The sequence below is a fragment of the Emys orbicularis genome, chromosome 2 (assembly GCF_028017835.1).
Source record: "Emys orbicularis isolate rEmyOrb1 chromosome 2, rEmyOrb1.hap1, whole genome shotgun sequence".
NCBI lineage: Eukaryota > Metazoa > Chordata > Testudines > Emydidae > Emys > Emys orbicularis.
In genome coordinates, this window is record NC_088684.1 from 7,655,236 (window position 1) to 7,678,783 (window position 23,548).

A 23,548-nucleotide genomic window follows, 5' to 3' on the forward strand; every position below is an offset into this window, starting at 1 on the left:
GTCAACATACTTAGATCTACTTACCGCGGTGCCTTCACTGCAGTAGGTCAACTGCTGACACTCCCCCGTCGACTCCGCCTGTGCTTCTCGCTCCGGTGGAGTACCGGAGTCGATGGGAGAGCGCTCAACGGTCGATTTATCGTGTCTTCACTAGGCGTGATAAATCGACCCCCACTGGATCGATCGCTCTGGAGGTAAGTGTAGACATGCCCTATGAGCATACCAATGCCAGAGGACAAGGGTCTCACTAGTAATGAGTTTCACCAGGCCTGATCAATTCAATGTACCCCAATTCACTATTGTTATAATCTGTATCTAAAAGGTGTCATAATATGTCATTGGAAGGCTCATAACTCACTAATCATTAATTGTCTTGACTGATGTATGTGCATGGTATGTGTTAAGAGTGATCTATGCTGGAATTATGACTGAAACGTGTTTAAACCAGGCAGGTAAGGGGGAGTTGGTAAACAGGTCTGCCCAGGTCTGGAATAGATATGAAGCAGGGTTGACCAGAGACAATGGTATTGCAATTTTCATGTGCGGTAAACAGAACCATCAACGCTCACAAGGTGGTTGGGTGTCAGCATGTCTGGGCCAGCCTGATCATCAGGCAAAGACCATACATTGGCATGCCAGATAAACAAAGCTACCAAGCTAACAAGTGGGGGAAGAGACAGCCTGGCTAACCCCCAGCAGGAAGAGGAATTTTATCTGAGCTATAAAGAGGGAGGGGGGTCTGAGCCTCAAATGATCAGCAATTGAATCAATTGATTGTATACTACTGCATTATAGAAGTGTATTGTGTTAGATCTTTTATGAATTCCTGCAACAGACTGGTTATTAATATCATTTTAAAATGCATCTATTACCACTATAGGAAGGATTATGAATACTCATTGATATTATGTCTAAATAGTGTGGGCAAACAAAGGAAGAAAGAGTTCCCACCCTGACAGGTGGGAATGTCACAGCTATCTGCCTGTCGCCCATGAAATTAAGCAAGGTGTGATCAAAAACAATGGAAGCTCTATTTGCATAGAAATTAGCAGGGGGATAGGAAGGCCACAGGAAGGGAAGAACAGCATGAGGTCATCTTGCCTCTCCTAACAAGGAATTTTGGGAGATATAAGCAGAAGCCGAAAGCCATATCAGGCATCCATCACTGGACGGATATAAGAAGGGAGAGTTCTTGAAAGCTGAGAAAGAAGGGTCCTTCAGCCTAAGTGGGGGTTAGGGTCTCTGGGAACTGGATTATATAGAGTGAGGGAAAGAGAGCCCCTGTTCACCTGGGAGACAAGGGACGTTCTTATGTGGAGAGGTCCTTGCCGAAGGGGTGGTCAGCCCGTTTGAGTTATCTTGCTAGGAGCATGCAGTAAGGATTTTATCTTGAACAGTAGCTGTTAAATTAAGTCTTAGCCATTAGAACCCTATTTTTATTTGTACTTGTAATTCTTTGTAGCTTCATGCCTTATACTTGAACCCACTGAATCTCTGCTCCTTTGTTAATAAAATTGTTTATTTTTATTATAAACCACCTCAGGGCTGTGTTCAACTTGCCGTGAATATTAACTCCAGTTAAAGTAGTAAACTGCGGTATATGGTGACTCTTTACAGCAGCAATGTACCTTATTTCTCTAGGTGATCCAGGAGAGGGCTGGACACTTCAGGGCAGGCATTGTAGAGGGAAATTCAGGACTGGGAGTGGAGTTGGGGTTATAAAGTCTGGTGAAAGAGAGCAGGGCATTAGGCAGGCTTCTGGGGTCAGAGCTGTCTAGCACACAGGACTGCCTAGCACACAGACACTCAGGGTGTGACTGCATGCGTGTGTAGGTTAGCTGTGAGCATCCCAGGTAGGGAACTATAGCAGCAAAGCATTGTAAGGCCCCCAGGTTGCAGGACAAGTGGTGACACAACCCCTCACTGGTCTGGATTTGAACCCCCATAATGTGAGAGGCAGTTTCTATGTTCTCAGTGTAATTTCATTTGTTTATCTAAAACTGCATATTACATATCCCTAGAATGTAGTAGATCCCTTTATTAGTTAACAATCTCCTTCCATATAGGTTAGACTGAGTAGGGTTGTGCCATTTTTGTGTACTGAAGAATATAGAAATTAGAATTAGACACTAAATTACAGGCAGGCTACAGATATGTTCCCTTTCACCCAATCTCTACATCACCAGTAGCATGTATTCTGGCCAAGTCTGGAACTTGTTGTGTACCAAGGGAAAGAAAAGAACTTTGAAAAATGTGATGTTTGGTAGGACGGGTAGCCCTTTTAAAGCAGATGATTATTCATTGTTTGTATTGCACTAGAGCCTAGGGTGTACAATCATAGATCAGTGCCCCATTGTGATAGGCGCCATGTGCACACCTGGAAATGACAACACAAGTGTCAAAGAAGACTGGGAAGCCCTAAAACAGACCATCCATGAGGTTTGCGAGAAATCCATTGGCCTTGCTACCCACCACCATTCAGGACTGGTTTGACAACAACAACACCGAGATTGCAGCCCTTTTGGACCAGAAGAGAAAAAGCTTTCTGTGACTGGCAAAACCAACCTACTCAGAAGCAGAACTCTTTCCATCAGCTCAAAGCTGAAGTTCAAAGGAGGAGCCGTGAAATCAAGAACAAATGGTGGGAGGACAAAGCAAAAGAAATCCAAACATTCGCTGACAGACATGATATGCGGAGCTTTTTTATGAGACAAAGATCCTGTACGGACCAAGGTCATGTGACCTCACACCTCTGAGATCCGAAGATGGTACTACCCTTCTTAAAGATAATGAATCCATCAAAAAGCGCTGGAAGGAACACGACCAAAAGCTTCTAAATCGAGAATCAACTGTGACTGACGACATCATCAACTCCATCCTTCAGCCCCCAATCTGGGAAATCTTGCCAACCCACCAACACCTGAGGAGGTCTGCAAAGCAATTAAACAAATGAAGAACAATAAAGCACCAGGTACCAGCTGAAGTACTGAAAGTGGGGGGAGAAACACAGACTAACAAGCTTCACTTGCTGCTCCTCAAAATCTGGCACACCAAAGAAATTCCTGCTGACTTACATAATGCTAACATTGTCACCATTTTCAAAAAGGGAGACAGGGCCGACTGTGGCAACTGTTGAGTCATTGCCCTCCTCTCCATTGCTGGGCAGATTCTTGCTAGAAGCTTACTGAATCACCTGCTCCCTGTTGTAGAGGAAGTACTTCCAGAGCCCCAGTGCGGCTTCAGACCATCACGAGGCACAACCGACATGATTTTCACAGCGAGGCAGATCCAGGAAAAATGTCGAGAACAACACCTGGAGCTGTATATGGCCTTTATCGATCTGACCAAAGCCTTCGACTCTGTCAACCGTGAGGCTCTGTGGAAAATCATGTCAAAGTTTGGCTGCCCAAGCAAATGTATCACCATTGTAAGACTCCTCCACAATCAGATGACTGCCTCCATCCTGTGCAGTGGCTCTACCTCTGAGCCATGTGTCATCCAAACAGGTGTAAAACAAGGTTGTGTATTGCACCCACCCTTTTCTCCATCTTCTTAGCAGCTATGAAAACGTTAACCCAAGACCATCTACCACAGGGCATAGGCATCCAATATGGGATTGACGGCCACCTCTTCAACCTTTCTCGTCTCCATGTCAGAACTAAAGTAATATTGGCAACAATAACCGAACTCCAGTATGCAGATGACTGTGCTGTAGTTGCACACTCAAAGGAGGATCTAAAAACAGCCCTTAATTGCTTCTCTGAAGCTTACAAAAGCCTAGGGCTAACTCTGAACATCGGCAAAACAAAAGTTCTCCACCAGCCAGTCCCTGATCAATCATCAGACCCAGCAAGGAAGATCTACATCGACAAAGAAGAATGGGAAAATGTAGATTACTTTGCCTATCTTGGCAGTCATCTCTCACAGAGGGCAGACATAGACGTCGAGACTCAGCACAGAATTCGCTGTGCCAGCCTTGCCTTTGGCAGACTGTCTTACCGGGTGTTCGACAGTCACAACATCAGAACACATGCTGAATTTTTAGTTTATAAAGCGGTGGTAATCCCAACTCTCCTCTACGGCTGTGAGACTTGGGTGACCTACAGAAAACACCTGAAAAACCTGGAACGCCAGCACCAGCACTTTCTTCGGAAGATCCTCAACATAAAGTGGGAGGATCGTCACACTAATGTCAGTGTCTCACAGAGGCCAACATCTTCAGTGTTGAGGCCCTGATTATCCAGCACCAGCTGAGATGGAGCAGGCAGTGTGTGCATGCCTGATGTACTCTTACCAAAACAACTGCTGTATGCCCAACTCACCAAAGGAGTGAGGAAACAGGGAGGCCAAAGGAAACGCTTTAAAGAACCCTCAAGATAAACATCAAGTGATGTGGCATCGACACCACACACTTGGAGACAGCAACCCAGGGTAGGGATAACTGGTGAAGACTTGTCGGAGAGGGAACATCCAGTTTTGAGGGAAACCGCCTTGCCCTGATAGCACAAAAACGCCAGAAAAGAAAGGAAAGACAACAGTCACGCAGCAATTACGGCCCATCCCTGTCTTCCAACACCACCTGCAATGTCTGCCAACGAGCCTGTGGCTCAAGGATCGGACTTCTCAGTCACCAAAGGACCCATGAAAAATAAAACTTGTGAAAGAGATCACCTTCGACCCCGAGAGATCGCCGACGTGATAGGTGCTGTACAGACACATAACAAAAGGAGCCTCCGCCCAAGTTGCTTACACAAGAGACAGCACATGGGTACAACAAAAAGAGAACAAAGTAACAGTAAGACAAAACTGGTCAGTGTAATTGCAGCCCTTCCTGGTTGAATAAAAGAGAACTTGCAAAGACTTCAGCATTCCGGCTTACGATGCTGAACCTCAGTGTGAGAAGAGGCAAGTGTAACAATGGGCTGTGTTGCAGAACTCTGAATAGCTCGGTGTCTAGCGAAGGCTGTTAGATATTTCCAAATTAAATTTCCAGTATGTTCAGTTCAGTTGGTGTCTGTTGTTTCTCTGCAGGTATCTGTCATTTGGTTTCCCTTTCACATTTTTTATTACCTTTGTTTCTATTCTAATTAAAAATAAAAATGTCCCGAAGAAAAACAATTAAGGTTTTGTGTGTAGTATTAATGTAACACTTAACAAACAGCTGTATGCAATCAGACTTGGATCAAGAGACTTTACTGTTGCAAATTTATGGTTAAATAAAAACAAATATTTTACATGATGTGTGAAAGCCTTGAACACCCCCCCCCCCCCCCCCCCCGTTCCCCTTCCCCTTGTGCGCATGTGCAGGCTTTTGCTTCTACCATGGAGACTTTTCTTGTTCAGCTTTGCTACTTCAGGCTCTAATCTAATGACCTTCTACAAATTAAGCAGAGCTGAGTTAGACCCTGATGGGAAACCTGGGTTCTATTGAAACTGTCAGTAATTCAGTGTATTTGCAGTGCAGCCTAGTGGATATAGCACTCAGGAGAATGTATTCCTGGCTCTACACTGGCCTACTGAGTGACTTTGGGCAAATTGTTTTAACCGCTCTGTGCCTCAGTTTCTCCATCTGTAAAATGGAGATAATGTTACTGACCTCTTTTGTAAAGCACTTTGAGATCTACTGATGAAAAGACTTATTTAAGAGCCAGGTGTTGTTGGTTGTTGTTATTTTATTATTATTTTATTGTTTGTTATCATTCCATGGAGAAACATCCTGTGTGACACAGAGTAAATCATTTAAGCTCTCTACGCTTCAATTTCCCCATCTGTAAAAGGGATAGTATGTCCCTACCTCACAGGGATGCTGTGGCCCATAGTTCATTACCATTTGAGGTGTTCAAATACAAGACTGATACCTGACAAGAAAAGCCTGTAAATAATAGCGGGTATTTGGGTTTTTAGTGTCAGTGCCAGTATCCCTATGTGGTGTGAAGCCTTGTTATGCTGTTAGAGGTGGATGGGACATAAAACTGACACCGTTGGTCACATTGGCTAGCAAAAGGAATGAAAGCACTTGGGTGTATAGGCCAGGAGAAGGGTGAACCTTTCCTTATGCTTCTACAACTTCAGTGTGGTTTGGACACCGGGCCGGGGATCCAGGAAACTTGTGTTCTGTTCCTGGTAGGAAGTAAAGAATCCCATACCAACTGAAATTGCAACAGGCATGAAGGTAGATGAAATATGATTACCCAAGTTGGAATCTGGCTAGTAGACCAAAATTAATGTAGTCACCCTAATGTGGGATCAACTTATGGAAAATTCATTGTTACACCATGAAGTTGAACAATACAGAGGCTGTGAAATGGGCAGGCTTTTGTCATGGGTCAGTCACATGTTAGCATGGTGCTCAAGCCTTTACAATAGAGTCTTATGTTGTAAATATTTAACTATCTAAAGTATGGAAACATATATCAAACTTTGGGGCAATGAAGCTATGGCAGCAGTCAGCAGAAAAAGTGTTAAAGGTCTTTATTCCCAAAGAGGCTTCTGTTTGCTCTGCTGAGGTCAAAGTTGTTCCTGGATGAAGGTGACTGAGCACTCAGACAATCTGAAAAAGCAGGTAGTGGATAATAGTTATGAATTCTTTCACTGTGCATCACAGAGAACGTAGCCCACCAATGCATTTGTTTGGTGTTGCTATATAATACCATGTGCGTACTCCATTTTGCACAAATGCCATTAGCATGCAGCAAATCTTGTCTTGGTCGTTTGTTCCCTCTTGGAGATGGAAAAGGAGTCACTTGTTTCCCTTTGCTTTCCCATCACCTTCCTCCCGCTCTGTTTTAATCCCCCCACATTCACTCCAAGAATACTATGATCAGCAGGGGTTTTGTCACTGTGCTGAAGGTGAAGCTCTCAAGGGCAGGGCATTTTCATTCACGGACCTTTGTCTTTTGAATTTCCTGCCACTGGAAATCAGGCTGAGTTTGGTTCTTGCCCCCGTCAGAAGCCAAAGAAAGATTTTCCTCTTCCCATAATAAAGGATGCTACCAAAGGAACCAGTGGCATTCTTCCTTTTTTCATTTTCTTCTATAGTGTTCAAACTAACCATCCGAAAGCATGACTGTCTATTGGGAGGTGCATAGAATGTGGTTCTTCTTAGACAACCATGTTGCTCCTACTAATCCTTGTAATTGGTACCTAGATACCGAAATGATGACTGTATGAGAAATTCAGAGAGGGAGCTGTACGTGGAATGGCTTTCTGCCTGTTCTCAGGTTATAGAAGAGATGTACTGTACAGTTTTCAGCTGTGGCAGCTGGAAAACTTTGCCAGTGGGCAGAATGCTGTGGAGTCTAAGAATTATGAGGCTATAATTCAGACAGCCAGGAAAGGGCAGAAACAGCTTTAAAAAATGTGATGCTGTGCAATAAAAATACCAGCCAGCACACATTTATCCCAAACCCAGGAAACATTTGTCTGCGTCGTTTTGCATATATACAGATGCCGTCTGAAGCTGGTGACAGCACAGTATCCGAGTGTGGGTGTCATGGATGTTTGTGATCAAAACTTTGCTCGTTAAATGAAATGGATGATTTTAAAATCACTATGAAATTGTGGAGAAGGGACTGTCTATGTCTCTGCTTGTCATTATTATTCCACTTCACTCACATTGCTGCCGGACCATCTGTTGGCACTGTAGATAAAGCCCTCAAATAAAGGGAGGGAGAAGACTGGAAGAAGAAATGGGCAAAGCTTTTTTCTTACAGAGCATGCCTAAGAATTTAGTGATAGTTACAGGTAGGTACAGATAGGCAGGTGATAGTTACAGTGAAAGGTTGTACTGAAGACTCAGCTCTCTCAATATCTGACCCAGGTGTATGCCATCATTTCAGGGAGCCAACACATGTTGGTGTGAGGGCGAGTACAAGTAAGACTAATTATTCTTTGAGGGGGTTCTCTCAGAAGAACTCTCCTTTTAGATTTTGGCTGACCTGGGTCACCTGGGGCTGCAGAGACACGCTATCTGTGAAGAGCCCTTTTGATTCAGATTGCTGAGCCTCAAAACTGTGGTTTATTTCTCCTCCACCTGAGCTGTCACAGGCACATAGTTTAATTCATCCCAGCTCAAAGTATAGTAAGCTTAACTAGGGACTGGAAGAACCCTATGAGGTCAAGATCACTAGGGATGGGTTAGGAGAGGTAATAAGCTCTTGCAACAAGAGAGAAGAAAGCCGTAGGGGAGATGAACTAGCTGCTCTGTTACCAAGTCTCTTCCGGCGCCAGCAGTTTCACGAGACGAATAAGCCTTTCTACAGGCTTCATGACTTCAGCGATTAGAAGGATGAAAAATGCTAAACACAAATATAGATGTGCTGAAATACGAACTGACATTACAGATGCCTCCCGCTATTTCAGCAAAACCAACGTGGAGTCCTTGTGGCACCTTAGAGACTAAGAAATTTATTTGGGCATAAGCTTTCGTGGGCTAAAACCCACTTCATCGGATGCATGGAGTGGAAAATACAGTAGGAGATATAAATACACAGCACATGAAAAGCTGGGAGTTGCCTTACCAAGTGGGGGTCAGTGTTAACGAGCCAATTGAATTAGCACTGACCCCGCCCCCCCCCCACTTGGTAAGGCAACTCCCAGCTTTTCATGTGCTGTGTATTTATACCTGCTACTGTATTTTCCACTCCATGCATCCGATGAAGTGGGTTTTAGCCCACGAAAGCTTATGCCCAAATAAATTTCTTAGTCTCTAAGGTGCCACAAGGACTCCTTGTTGGTTTTCTTGATACAGACTAACACGGCTACCCCTCTGAAACCTGTCCCACTATTTCACTGTCCCCATAGCTGCAAGTACTGGCATATAACAGAAAATCAGTAGAACTGATGGTTTATTTCTTGCATGGCTTTGGTACCATCTTATTCCAGTCGAAACTTGACCAAGTGTTGATAAGAAAAACAGCAATCTAGGAAAGATCCTAGTTACAATAAATGTAAAGGCACTACAGACACAGACACAAATACAGACTCTCTCTCTCTCTGTCTCTCACACACATACACACACACAGAGTTTATTCTCAGACTACAGTGGTACATCATAATTATATTTACATAGTTTAAAAAGTTGGAGTGATTTCTGTAATTGTGCATGTTGAAGCTGCAAGTGCTGTGGATAGAAGATATATTATTTAAAGCAGCTGTAGTTTAGGAGCTGAAATTAACGTCTCTAACAGTGTCTAATAAAGGTCATGCTGAGTGGGAGAGGAGGGCATGGAATGGATACATTCTGATTGGATTTTTTCCCCCGTTGACAGGGTAAAGTACCTCTCATAAGATAACGGAGCTCTGGTTACCAATCACTGCTACTCTCTTCTGTGTGAAAGATAATGCAAAGTTGTAATATCACTATTTCACTTCTCTAAAAGATTTAGAAGTCCCAGGCCACTTGTTCTGCGGCTGCCTGAGGCTTTTCTACCTGTAATTGCTTTGGGCTTCTGCTTGACGAGATACATCTATAAATCTTTCTGAGTCTGCAAGGTTAGTTGTTTTGGAAAGATGGTTTGAGAAAGATTATCTAATCTAATTTGTGTCTTTTTAATGTAGCTATATATTGCAGCTGGGAAGACAGAGCTGGCTATTCCATGTCATTTTTGTTCATGCCAACATATGTACTAAAAATTCACCAGTAACATTCCAACTTTGTAACGAATGGTATTGCAAGCAATGGTCTTTTGGGCCATTGCTGTAGAGCATTTTCGTGTTCTTTAATGTAGGCAGTCTGGACTCATTATTCAAAGTGCAATTAAATGTTAATCTTCATGCATGCTACTGAGAGTGGGATTATCCTCATGAATAGGAGTCCGACTCTGTAGATGTATACACAGACTGTAAAGTAAGAGATACACATCTCTCCATTGGTGTGTTTGCAGTTTGTGCAAATGCTGCAGCCAAAAAGTTCCCTAGATGAGATGTGATACCTTACATGAAGAAAGGTAGGTGTCTGGGTGATTCCTTATTGTGGTCGTATTCCTGCTAGGGTTACAGGAAATCCTGAGGCGTAAAGGAGGGACAGCACCCCGGTTTGGTTTGTAACCTGGTGTGCGTGAAGTTCCCATTGCATTACAGATTTATGTGCTCGTGAATGGTTGTCATGGACCAACTTGCCATTTGTAGAATTCAGTTTGATTATGTGAGCCAAATTCTCCTCTCCGTTCCATGGTTATAAATCCGGAGTGACTCTGTTGAAATCTTGCAAGTACAGTGTGCACAACAAGGCTAGGTATTGTTATTATTACATACAGGGCCGTCCTTAGGATTTATGGGGCCCTATGCAATATTATTAACCTGGTGCCCCTATGCCTGATGGCAGCCCGGGCACACACGTGTATTTTAGAGTCGTGTGGTCTTTTGAAGATCCAAGCATTTAAGGCTAAAGATGAATACTCAGATGGTGCATCTAAAAATCTGTGCAAGGATTTTTTAGAGATGTGATTTTATAATCTTCAGCAACACATTAATGAAATATTTTAAAGCAAATTTTAAACTAAGGTCCTGTAGACTGACATGTTCTGAGTAAATATTACGGTAATGCACAACTGTTTTTGTCAGTAAATTCAGAAACGGACAGTATATACCTGGGGGTTGGCAAGTGCCTGTTAAATGGCTTTATTACCATGTGACTGGCTCTTTAACAATTTCAGTGTTGTGCTAATAGGTCTGGCAGGCTGGAGGCTTTTTCACTTTTAACTACTAGATCCCCTCCTGAGGAAGACTCACCAGGCTGCAACAGCCAGCTGTGGTGGGAGCCTGCAGGAAGGGTCAGAACAGGGATAGGAAGAGGCGGGAGGGTGGACACTAAGACCCAGGGTGCCCCAAATTTTCAGGTGCCCTACGCAGAGGTGTGTGCCTAAGAACGGCCCTGAGTATATAACCTGGGTTGGCTTTGAACTGACAACCTAGAAATGAAATGGCTCTGTATGCCATTAGTTAGGAACTGGCCACTAGTGGAGCTGGATGTCAAACTACTGCCATGGGATGGTGTGGGTCAGAGTGGTGTGATCTGGGATAGAAAAGGCATTTTCCAACTTCCTATGGAACTTGAATACACCTGATTATGAGGGAAGCTTTAATTATATAAAGCAGGGGTAGGCAACCTATGGCACCCGTGTCAAAGGCGGCACGCAAGCTGATTTTCAGTGGCACTCACACTGCCCGGGTCCTGGCCAGCGGTCCGGGGGGCTCTGCATTTTAATTTAATTTTAAATGAAGCTTCTTAAACATTTTTAAAACCTTATTTACTTTACATACAACAATAGTTTAGTTATATATTATAGATGTATTGAAAGAGACCCTCTAAAAACGTTAAACTATATTACTGGCATGCAAAACCTTAAATTAGAGTGAATAAATGAAGACTTGGCTCACCACTTCTGAAAGGTTGCTGACCCCTGATATAAAGTGTGTGGGTGGATGGCGAAGAAATCGTGTAAATGTTGTGTGTTTCCCCTTGTCTTCCAGAATGAGGTTGCCACTCCAGTTGTAAGACCTGCTTCCCACAAGTTCTGAGGACACTGACAGCTTTGTCATAGCCATTGTAATAAAAGAAAGTGAAGCAAGTGACAGAGTTTGACATGCAAGACCTCTTAATAGCATCCACCTAGTCAAAAAAGAAAGCTGTGAAAGACAGCAGCCAAGAGTTGAGATCATGTGGACAAGGGAGCCATGACATTTCAAGGATCCATTGTTCTAGAGACAGCCAATGGAGAAGACTGTGTTCACCACTAACACAATGCAATATGATAAATTGAATTCACATTAAGCCTAGTTAGGGTTGAAAAGTCAGCAAAATATCAGCATGTTGTAATAATACATGTGTGTTAGCTTCATCAGCACTTCCTGGCCTTTCCCTCTAGTACCTATCCAACTGTTTTGTCTGTTTCTTTTAATTTCCAGTAGGAGCAGAACTTGTAAAAAGCATCAGTAATAGTGTCGTGAAAGTTAGATGTGTAAAAGAGAGCTGTAGTTTTGAGTCATGGACAGAGCAAATGTTCTTTGTATGGGACATTCTCTAGTCCTCTGAAGATATGCTGTACAGTAGATACAGTAGCTGTAAGGTTGTGCTTGTGGGTGGAAAAAGAGAGGGCCAATAGTGTTAGGTGGCTCAACTTTTCATTTCCGTGCTTTGTTGATTTGTTTTTGCTATGTGTCTTGTGTGTGGTAACTTTAACCATTTCACAATTAAGTTTTTTGTGTATTAATTTCCTACACGTTTTTCCCATTAAAATATTTAAGCAGCTGGAGGGGGGGTAGAACTCCGTGGAGGTAATTTCTGGGGATGTGTCACAGAAGCGCAGCCATAGGTGCTGGAATTAGGGGTTCTGGGGTGCTGCCACAGCCCATGGCTTGAAGTGGTTTCCATCAGATACAGGGTTTACAGTTTGGGTCAATGGCTCTCAGCACCCCCACTATACAAATTGGTTCAGAACCCCTGAGCGTAGTTGCTGAAGTGAAGATTTTATCTGCTAGAGAAGTACAGCTACTGACAGAATTTTTATCCATCCGGCCAGATACAACTTTTTCTATCAAGAACTGCACATAAAACCTTATTTGTAGGATAAAATCTGATAAAACCGTAGCTGCAGGCAGAAAAGATTTTATCCAATGCAGAGAATGTGTCTTGGCTACTGTTTGTTCATTAGTTTTCACATATGTTGAATAACAACAAAAAATGACCCTTAGTCCTAAAAAATTATTTTCAAAAACTATCCAGCACATCACAAGTACTGAACTTTTTCACCTCTCTACCAATACCTTTGCAGATACAATGTCTGTTTTAAAGATACACACTCACAGAAGTCTGCCACAGGCAAATTTCAAGAACAGACCAACCTCAGACACTTTCTATTAAAAATTTATAAAAAGAATCCAAACAACAATTACATAGAAAATTCAAATAGCATAAAATTTAGCACCATGGTAAGTTTCATTCTGAAAAGCCAGATATGTATAGAGGAAACCAGGAAATTACGCCTCATTTTAAGCCCGTCTCAGATTGCAACTTTAACTATGGAAGATCGAGTGCTTCCGTTCTAACTTTGTTGATTATCAGTGTAACATTGGCAAATACAGTAACAAACAAAATTCAAAATGTAAAGGAAATACAAGTAAAACCCAATTAAAATATAATTTACAAACCAAAATATTACATCGTTAGATTTCTTTACACATTTAAATCCAAAAAAAAAAAAAAAAAGAGGAGTCCTTGTGGCACCTTAGAGACTAACAAATTTATTTGGGCATAAGCTTTCGTGGGCTAGAACCCACTTCATCAGATGCATGAAGTGGAAAATACAGGACCTGCTCCTGTATTTTCCACTTCATGCATCTGATGAAGTGGGTTCTAGCCCACGAAAGCTTATGCCCAAATAAATTTGTTAGTCTCTAAGGTGCCACAAGGACTCGTTGTTTTTTGCTGATACAGACTAACACGGCTACCACTCTGAAACATTTAAATCCAAGTCTTTGTTAGCTGAGAGTTTCCATTTGGTGCTGCTTGAAAACAAGGGGGTTGTTCATTCAACCCATTGTATGAGGGCCACATACTACATCAAAATAATCAGCAAAAAATGGATCACAGTAGCCAGCTATAATGACTCTATGGAGAGTTAACACAGCTCCATGTTTGTGTCTTGCAGGAAATTCCAGCCAGCACACATCCTGTTCTTTCCTTTAATACAGGATCACTTATTCATGTGGCTTCTTTGCAAGATGTCCAGGAGACAGACTCACACAGCTGTCTTCAGTGACTCTGAAGTTAACTCATGTCACCAGTTTGTTTAATAGGAAGAACACGAGTATAATGTGCTTGGACCATAATCTATTTAAACACATCAGTGCCCATGCTTTTTAAGGAGATATTGGAGCAATATCTATTGTTTGGTAGGGGTGGATTATTGTTATGTATGTATTTACTTGTATTGCAATACAGCACCCAGAGGCACCAGTCAAGACTGCAGCCCCATTGTACTGTAAAACTGCTTAGGAAGACATGGATCCTGTCCCAAAGAGTGCAAACTCTAATTTAAGACAAGTCACAAAAACGAGTGCATGTAACAAATAAGGAGTAGAGGAAGATAGAACAAGGGTAACAGTGAGAGGAACACATGGTTATGTAGATTAGCTATGTGCATAGTTTGATGGTGCCAAGTCATCTCATGTATGTTTGTTGGGGTGATGGCTTTCCCCTTGATCCTGTACAGCCACTGCTAGAAAACACCGAATAAGTTTGATGAAGACAGTGTGAATTGCGATTGGATAGCCCTGTGAAAATGTGACCGTGCTAACTGTGTATGCAACTCCCATTAACCTTAATACGTGAGACGTATGCTGAGTTGAGAAGAGACCTTCATAGCTACAAGAGTTACATTAGGGTACTCCAGGGTGTTTTATTGGTCGATTAATACGTGCCTCAGGTGGTGAAGGCAGTCTGCCATATGCTTTCAACTATCTGACACATGTATTAATGGACCAATAATACACCCTGGAATGTCTTAATGCTATTAAAATATTGTTTGGTAATTGTTAATGCATTTTTAAACCTTATTTTTGTGATGTTTCCTTTTGTAACATATCCTTCCACTCCAGAAAATAGTTCTCAGGGAAAGAGAGGAAGAAATAATGGAAAATATGATGGCAAGGATCTCCTTCTCTATTTATAACTTTGGGGTACATTTTTTTTTGAATGTTCCCCCCATTTTTATGCATACAGCCTCAAACCATCCCCTATTCTCACTTCTCCCCTTACATTTTATTGATTTTTCTCAGCCAAGATTTTAAAAAATGGGTGCCTAAAGTTAGATTCCTAAGTCCATATTTATGCACCTAAATAAGTGGTCTGATTTCCAAATGCCCTGAACATCCAGCAGATCCAACTGCAGTCAGAGAGCCAGATGCCCAGCATTTCTGAAAATCCAACACACATTAGATGAGGAAATATGACCTTAAGAGTTTGAGTTTAGGCACCCATTTTGAAACTCTTGGGCCCTGTATTCCCATCTCTTTGCTCCCCCTTCACACTTCCTCCAAAAAACAGAGATAATTTTACAGGTGCTCTTTTTCTCTTCAGTCACATACCCCGTGGCTGGGGTCGTCATCCCTTTCAAGGTGACCAGACTGCTTTTTACTGCAGTTTTTAGGACCCAATTTTGTAGGGTGCCATGCAACTCCAGTGAGCTGCTGAGAGCTCTTGATTCTCATTCATTCAATGGAAATTGAGGGCACTTGTCAACAGTTAGAACCAGGACCATTGCAAAGTAACAAAGTATTTCCTTCCGAAACACAACCCCTGAGAGACACTTGTGGCTGAGGTAGCAACCACCATGTCGTCCTCCAACTTCATAACGTTGCAAGCATCTGAACTGCCATTTTAGTTTAACTTTTGATAAGCAAAACTGGGAGCAATGCCAGTTTGATGGAGCCACTTACATGCTTAATGTTATACCATGCGGAGCTTTAAATGCTTCCTAAAAACGAACACCTGTTGTGTGAGCAGCGAGTTAATTCAAAAAGCAAACCAAAGTGGAGCCATGAGTTGCCCGTAGTGATAACTGTATTATCGTATTGCTGTTACAGCTCTCCTTACTACTCCCGTCATACATATGGTTTGTTACTCTCTGATAACTCGTGTACTGTAAATTAGATCATAAAGTCTTCAGCGTAGGGAAATTGCATATGCTTTGGTAAAGTGACATAATAAGTAATAACAGTCCCATGAGTGGGACTAATGTGCTTAAACTTAAATGTGTGCATAAGTGTTCCGCTGGATCAGGGCCTATATGATGAGATATATAATATAATGTATGATGAGAGAGATGATGTGGATAAGGCATTGGCCTGGGTCTCAGGAGATCTCAGTTCAATTCCGAGCTCTACCAAGACTTCCATGTTACCTCGGGCACGTCACTTGACCTCTTCAGTTCCCCATTTATAGAACAGGGATAATACTTACCTTCTCCTACCCATCATCTATCTCAGCAGTTCTCAACGTGCGGCCCATGGTCCACATGCAGCCCAATTAGCATACAGCTGCGGCCCAGCTCTGTGCTAAAAAAAATTCAAAATTTGCCATTCTGGTCTGGCAGGGGGTGGGGTTGGCTGAGGGGGAGACAGTGTCTTGCAGCCTGCACCAGCGTTCCTGCCAGCAGGAGGCTGGTGAGTGCCGCAGTGGGGCACAGGGTGGGAGAGTGGGTCTTTGGGTAGGTTTGGCGGGGGGCTCTGGAAACTAGGGGGTTTGCCCCAGATTTTAGTTGGGGCTCCACTCCTGGCCCCTCCTTTCAGGACCTGGCTGCCAGCCTCTCTGGGTGCTCCGCTCCTGGCACAGTGCTGAGGGTCCCGGCTGCTGCCTAGCCCTGCGTGGCAGGGTCCGGGTCCTGGCTGCTGCCTGGCCTCACGCGGCCGTATTGGGATCCAGCTGCCTGGCCCACACCCAGGGCTCCACTCCTGGCCCTGCTCTGGGTGGGGCGCTAGGCATAGGGACTGTGGGCAGTTTTAGGGTGAGGGGCATTGTGGTTCTCAACCTGCAGCCCACGAAACACATTGTGGGCCACAAATGCAGCCCACAATGATAAATAGGTTGAGAATTTAAATAGAATAAGTGTGTGGTGGCTTGGGAAGCCAGGACAGGAGTGATTTCCATAAAGGTGGGGCATTCCAAAGGTGCTATATCTGGTACATGGAGCTGTGTTTTGCATAATGTGCCTGGAAGGTAAGGCAATAACCATGCTGTTAAATCTAACCCTGTTTTACTTCCTTTCTCCCATCTCAGCAGAGTCCCAGGACCCCCTTCTCCGACCTGGCTGATGATGAGAAGATTTTTAATGGAGGAGATGGCTTGTGGCAGAACCAGAGTCAGGATCAAGCCCTGCTCTCGGAAATCACAGAAGAGGACCTGGAGGCCATCCGTCTGCGGGAAGAAGCCATTCAGCAGATTGAGGTCAGTAGCCTTCACTACCAGCTGGCTTGGAAGTGGGAGTTGGCATTAGCTTAGCCACCTGGTAGACACTTTGAAGCAAGAAGAAAATGTTGGTTTTATATTGTTGGAGTTGTGACACCTCCATTAGGTGTTGGGAGCATTTTCAGGTGTATATTATAGTTGGAACATGTAGAGCAAGGAAGAATTACAGTGCCATATAGTCACTGATGAAAGTTAAAGGAATTAGTGTTTAGGATTAAATGTTTTTAAACATATATTTTGTCTCATAGTCTATAGCGCTATAGAGTCATTGGGCTCAGGGCTGCAGTGCCGGTGCAGGCAGAGCTCTCTTGTGATCAGTGATAGCTTTGTGTGCATAAAGATCAGAGGATCAGACCCAGTGTGTGAGAGACATGGAACAGATGCAGTTTACTGGCATTCTTTCTGCTATTGGCTGGTTGTCACTACCACTGATATACAGTAACTCCTCGCTTAACGTTGTAGTTATGTTCCTGAAAAATGTTACTTTAAGTGAAACGATGTTAAGTGAATCCAATTTCCCCATAAGAATTAATGTAAATGGGGGGTTAGGTTCCAGGGAAATTTTGTTTGCCAGACAAAAGACTGTAGGTGTGTGTGTGTGTGTGTGTGTATATATAGAATACTGTACACAGCAATGATGATTGTGAATCTTGGTTGAGGTGGTGAAGTCAGAGGGTGGAAGAGGGTGGGATATTTCCCAGGTAATGCCTTACTGCTAAATGATGAACTAGAAATTAGCTGACCCCTCAAGGGTTAACACATTGTTGTTAATGTAGCCTCAAACTGTACAAGGCAGCAGGAAAGGAGGAAGGAGAGACAGCATGTGCTGTGCCTGCAAACATTCCCTCTGGAAACTGAACGTGATGATGAACCCACACTATCCCACTGAAGCGCACCACTCGCTCCACTTTCCAAAGTGTGGGGGTGGTGCAGGTGCATGTGTGTGTAAGACAGACAGGTGTGTGTGTGTGTGTGTGTGAAAGAGGGAGAGACAGAGACACACACCGTGTGTGTGAGAGAGAGAAATGCGCATTTCCCCTTAAAGTACGCTGACCCCACTCTAAGTACATTGTCTTTTTATGTAGATCAGCAAGTTGAGACAGCAGCTACTGCCAGCAAGCTCCCTCCATCCTGAGCCCTGTCCTGTCCCCCCCTGCTCTGTGGAGATGGGGTACAGAAGCAGGGGGCAGAAGCGTGGGGAGGGGGACACCCTGACATCAGCACCCCTCTGCCTCCCCACCCCCTGCACAGCAAGCCGGAGGCTCCCAGGAGCAGCTCCAAGGCAGAGGGCAGGAGCAGGACATGGCAGTCAGGGGACGGACAGCTGAACTGCAGGCAATTGATAGCCTGCTGGGCGGCTGCTGCACAGGGAACTTAGGGGAGCAGGGAGCTGATGAGGGGCTGCTGGTCTACCCTGGTTCCAAGCCCCCACCAGCTAGTTCCAATGGGCTGCTCTTTCCGCAAGCAGTGGACAAAGCAGGCGGCTGCCAAACAACATTATAAGGGAGCATTGCACAACTTTAAACTTTAAACAAGCATGATCTCTAATTGATCAGCGATGTAACAACGAAACAACGTTAACCAGGATTATGTTAAGTGAGGAGTTACTGTACCCAGATATGTTGTTGTATGCTAGGTTGAACAATCCACCTTACTCTATACATACATCTACTTCCTGTTTCCTCTATTTCCATCAGCAGTCAATGCCTAATACCAGTGATCATGCAAAAGAAAATACTGTAACCCTCCTACCTTAATAATTAAATATTTTGCTCTTTTATCTAAGAATATGTAGGTTCTTAACATAGTAATGGTGAAGGAAAGGAATCAAATTACAATATTACAGGGGTTTTTTTTACTAAAAGGCAGAACAAAGGTTTATAAATACAACGTCAAAAGGTGCCACAAGCTTTTTTTAAAAGAGATATGATTGAGTTATGTATATATTTTTTTCTTTTAAAAAATTCAGTTTGCATTTTTGGAAAACTCAGTTGCTTGAATTTAACCAATAAATGATTGAGAACAGAGAACATTGTCAATCATAAACTTAAGCACACTTAAACTAAGGATGAACCTAAAGATAGGACTTCAGAATAAATCAGAACATTTGATTAAGAAATACTCTTTATTGTCTAATTGAATTCAGCTAATTTTATCAGAATGAATTTGGATATTAGTGTATCAAAAAGTGTGATGCAATCAACAGTGCAAAAAGAGGACAAAAGTTCAAACTGTGGCCCAATACACTATGTCTTTCAGAAGAGATTATATGCTGCTTTTAAATAGAGATAAGAATTAGATATGATTCGATGTTATAAATGGGAGACTTATTTTGTCTTCTAGGGGTAAATCTCCTCTTATGCACTGCTGAAGTTGGTTGAATGGTAGTGCTGATGTCCAAGATACAGAAAGTCATTGAATATTTTTGTTCCCAGAGGTGAAACTGTGAAAGCTTATCCTCCATTTTAGCATCTATACCTGTCTGTGAGTGTGAGTTTGACAGCAATATCCAGTGAAAACCTCTGCTGGAATCTCTCATGGCTGAGCCTCCTGCTGAGCCATCTATAATGTGGATCACTGCAGTATGTTGCATATATTTGTACTTTGGGATATTGCTGCTCTTAAGTATACTTAGGTGTTTATTTTAGGTTGTACTGGTAAAACCACCTTGGGTATTGTATACAACTAAACACAAATTAAAATATCCCCAGTCCAATGATCTGGATATTCCATCTGTATGTATAATTTACAATAATAATAATATAGATGAACTGAAGGGAGAAAAATGATCCAGGATGGACTCACCTGAACAAGATAAATGGGCAATGTCTTGAAGATAGTACAGTCCTAAAAAGATGCCTTCACAGTACTTTCATAGGCTACATCTACACTACAGGGGGGGGGGGGGGGGTCAATTTAAGATACGCAAATTCAGCTACACGAATAGCGTAGCTGAATTTGACGTATCGCAGCCGACTTACCCCGCTGTGAGGACGGCGGCAAAATCGACCTCCGCGGCTTCCCGTCGACGGCTCTTACTCCCACCTTCGCTGGTGGAGTAAGAGCGTCGATTCGGGGATCGATTGTCGCGTCCTGACGGGACGCGATAAATCGATCCCCGAGAGGTCGATTTCTACCCGCCGATTCAGGCGGGTAGTGTAGACCAGGCCCTACAGAAGGTGGTCCACAAAGTGAAAAGGCCCAGCCCTCCTATCAAGATGGAACTTTTAGAAAGAGACCAAGGACAGTCTGGCTGATCACAGCTGCCCTGTTGGGGTAGAGGATATAAACATTCATTCAGGCATGTGGGGCATATGTCATTATTAATTTCACAGGTGCAGTCTAGGCTGTACGGATACTTTGCACTCTGCTTTCTCCTATGTATCAGTGCTGAAGAGCGTGGCTTCATTTTTTGGAGGGGGAGACATTTGATATCTAAGAAGCATGGATGTAATGGTATTTTCTTAGGTAGTGGTAGAGGTGGGTCATATTCTTGTGATATTATTGAGAGGATGTAGCAGCTTCCTTTCCCTATGCATGTTCCTACCGTCCCTTGCCCGGCACAGAAGACATTGTCACTTCCCTGTAACTGAAAATGCTAGATGAAAGCTTCCTGTGATGAGCAGATGGAAGATGCCCAGCAGGTGTGGAAGACTTCACTCCAGGTGCTACAAGGTTGCTAAAAGTACACAGACATAACACATCTTTATTTTTAAATAAGATTCTTATTGATTTTGTAGGCTTTCCAAGTATTACTCCCACCTAATGTTAATTCCGCATTAGCTAAGTGTTAGATAATTCACTCAGCCATTTTGCATATGGTGACAGGGATTCAGATTTCTGTTTCTTAAGAATTTGTTTTTCCACTGACATCACAACCGAAACCCACTTTGCATTGATAACTGGTTCTGTACATTCATTCAGTGACCTTGTGAGGGCTACACAACGTATCCATTCTTGCATACAGAGCTTCAGTGATTCTTTAATTAATAGGAAGAGGATAAAATATAAGAAAATTAGCATCGTGTATTATGTCTCTCCATCATTATGCTGCATTAAGCCGGTATTAAGCAATCCTTCTGCAATCAGTAGTACTAATTTAAAACCTATTTTGAAAGAAATGTGATGAGAATGATATGGACATTTTGGATTGTGCCACACACCTCCCCAGCTTTAGCTGGATATACCTTATTATTGTTTGCAAACCTCACATGCTCAGCCCTGGATGACAGTCACTATTATTGCTGGGGAAGGCGCCAGAAGCGGGTTCCCAGGCCTCTGCTCAGCCGGGGCTGGCCCCAGCCGGGCCAAGAGGCACGTGCTCCCCGCTCCTGTGGCCTCAGTCCCCTAGGAGTCAGCGGGATTGGCTGCCCTGGCCCAGGGAGGTGGGGCTGGAAGTTCTTCCAAGAGGAGACCTCTGGGGTAGTCACGTGTCCCTCCATTTACATTGTGCCCCACCACTATCAGGAGGCACAAGTTGTTTATGAACTGGAGGTTCTTTGAGATGTGTGGTCCCTATTTGTATTCCACTACCTGCTCTCCATCCCCTCTGTGCAGACTGGACTACACGGTGGTAAGAGGGACACTGGAGAGGCATCATCCTGCACGACCTATTATATCCTTGGCTGCAAGCACAAGGTAACGCACTATGCATGTGTGGGTCAACGGACACTGCTAAGGAATACTTCCGGACTCAGACGCATGGTGTGCATGCACACCCATGTATGGGGTACAAATAGGGACCACACATTTCAAAGAACCTCCATTTACAGGTAGGTAACGTCCTCAAATTGCAGCAAGGGCGATTTAGGTTAGACAAACTTCTTAACTGTAAGGGTAGTTAAGCACTGGAACAAATTGCCTAGGGAGGCTGTGGAATCTCTGACAGAAGAGGTTTTTAAGAACAGATCAGACAAACACCTATCAAGTAGGGTCTAGATAATACTCAGTCCTGCCTCAGTGCAGGGGACTGGACTAAATGACCTATCGAGGTCCCTTCCAGTCCTACATTTCTGTGATTCTATGAAACATCCAATTTGTTCAAATACACCAATTCACTGTAGTATTTTGGAAACTCATAGTCATTAGAGATAGAAACTACCTATTAGCTTGACATGTCCATCCCCTGGGAGTCAGTATTGGATTGTTCCCTACAGAATATGCTTGAATATATTGTCCATTTAATTTTAAATGACCCAAGCTATAGGACTGCCTCCATTTATTTTGGGAGACTATTTCATGGTCCAGTAGACTTCACTGTTGATGAAATTCTTCCCTCTATTCGTCTTAAATATCTCTTTCTTCTTTCTCAGCCCTCTACACCTAGTAAAACTCTATTGGGCCCTTTCAATAATTCTTCTTCCTCCTTGACATTTACACTCTTCATATACCAACAGACAGTTATTGTCCTGCTCACAAGTTAATCTCCCTTGCTCTTCAATCACTTTATTTCTGTTCTCTGTATTCCATCTAATTGTCACAGTTCAGGGCAACTGAACCTATTTTTCCCTGCTTGTGGTCCACCAAGGGCACCCACTCTAGGCCCCTGGCTCCTCAGCTGTCACCTCTCTTGGGTGAAGACACGTGTCTCTATCCCTCCTGACCAGGGATTTTTCCAGACTGCACAGTTCCCAGCTTACTCTGTGATATCCACAACAAAAGGTCAGTGTCTCTGCTTTGCTTCCTGTCCGAAAGCTATGAACAGCTGTAATTGCCAGCAGTCACAAATTACCCCACAGCTCTTTATAAGCAAGCACATGTATTCTTAAGGTGAAAGCTTTACAGAGAAAACTTATTAAAAACAATTAAAGTTCCTATATGTCTGCTAAAAAATTACCAGCGGTCACCCAACAGTCTTATGGGACCTCAGTAATCCTTCCACTCCTCCCAGGAAGGATTGGGGAGCCCCTTGCACAGAAAGTCCTCTCCATTTTCTAGATCAGAAAGAAGGCTCTGTGTTAGTCTAAACTCAGGCTATTTATCCAAAAATCATTTCTTTTTCTGTTGGTCTTCGGAGAATCCAGTTTGAACTAGTATATGTGAGCCTCTCCAAGTGGTGGCATTCCTTTACAGGTTTACAGCCTGAGTGAATTTGCCTAATCACCCCTACACACATAAACACATGCACACACTTCTTAATTCCTGGAGGAGCTGTGGTCACCTTTCCCCATAGAACTACCTTCAATCCCTGGCCCGCAATGATACATAAACTTAATACAGCAAGATCTCCAAGATATTGCAGGAAATTGCCATATCTGTCACACTAATTTACTCATTTTCTTCTGCTACCAAGGTGTTTGGGACTATATATAATACCTAGTTGTGGTCACACCAGAGCTATGTAGAACAGAACTATAAATTCCCCAGGGCCTGAGCCAGTGGCCATTGAAGTCAAAGACTTCCACTAACTTCATAGGGCTTTGGATCAGGCCCCTAGTCTGTGGCATGATGACACTTGTGTTTACAACCCAAAATGACTGTATTCTCTGCACCCCTGTATTGTATTACAAGCTGATAACCAATGAGTTGATCATGATAATCTCCCTTAGGTTTCTTTGGTATTATTGCTGGGGAGAAGGTAAG

General features: G+C 43.3%; 1 protein-coding gene across 2 annotated transcripts in view; it reads left to right on the forward strand.

Moving 5' to 3' along the window:
* The window catches only part of TSNARE1 (t-SNARE domain containing 1), a 706,722-nt gene that overhangs the window by 401,671 nt on the left and 281,503 nt on the right, over nucleotides 1-23,548 (forward strand). For both annotated transcript variants that reach the window (XM_065399459.1, XM_065399458.1), the window contains exon 9: nucleotides 16,778-16,945. In XM_065399459.1, the coding sequence (XP_065255531.1) occupies nucleotides 16,778-16,945 (168 nt within the window). The remainder of the gene's footprint in view (nucleotides 1-16,777; nucleotides 16,946-23,548) is intronic.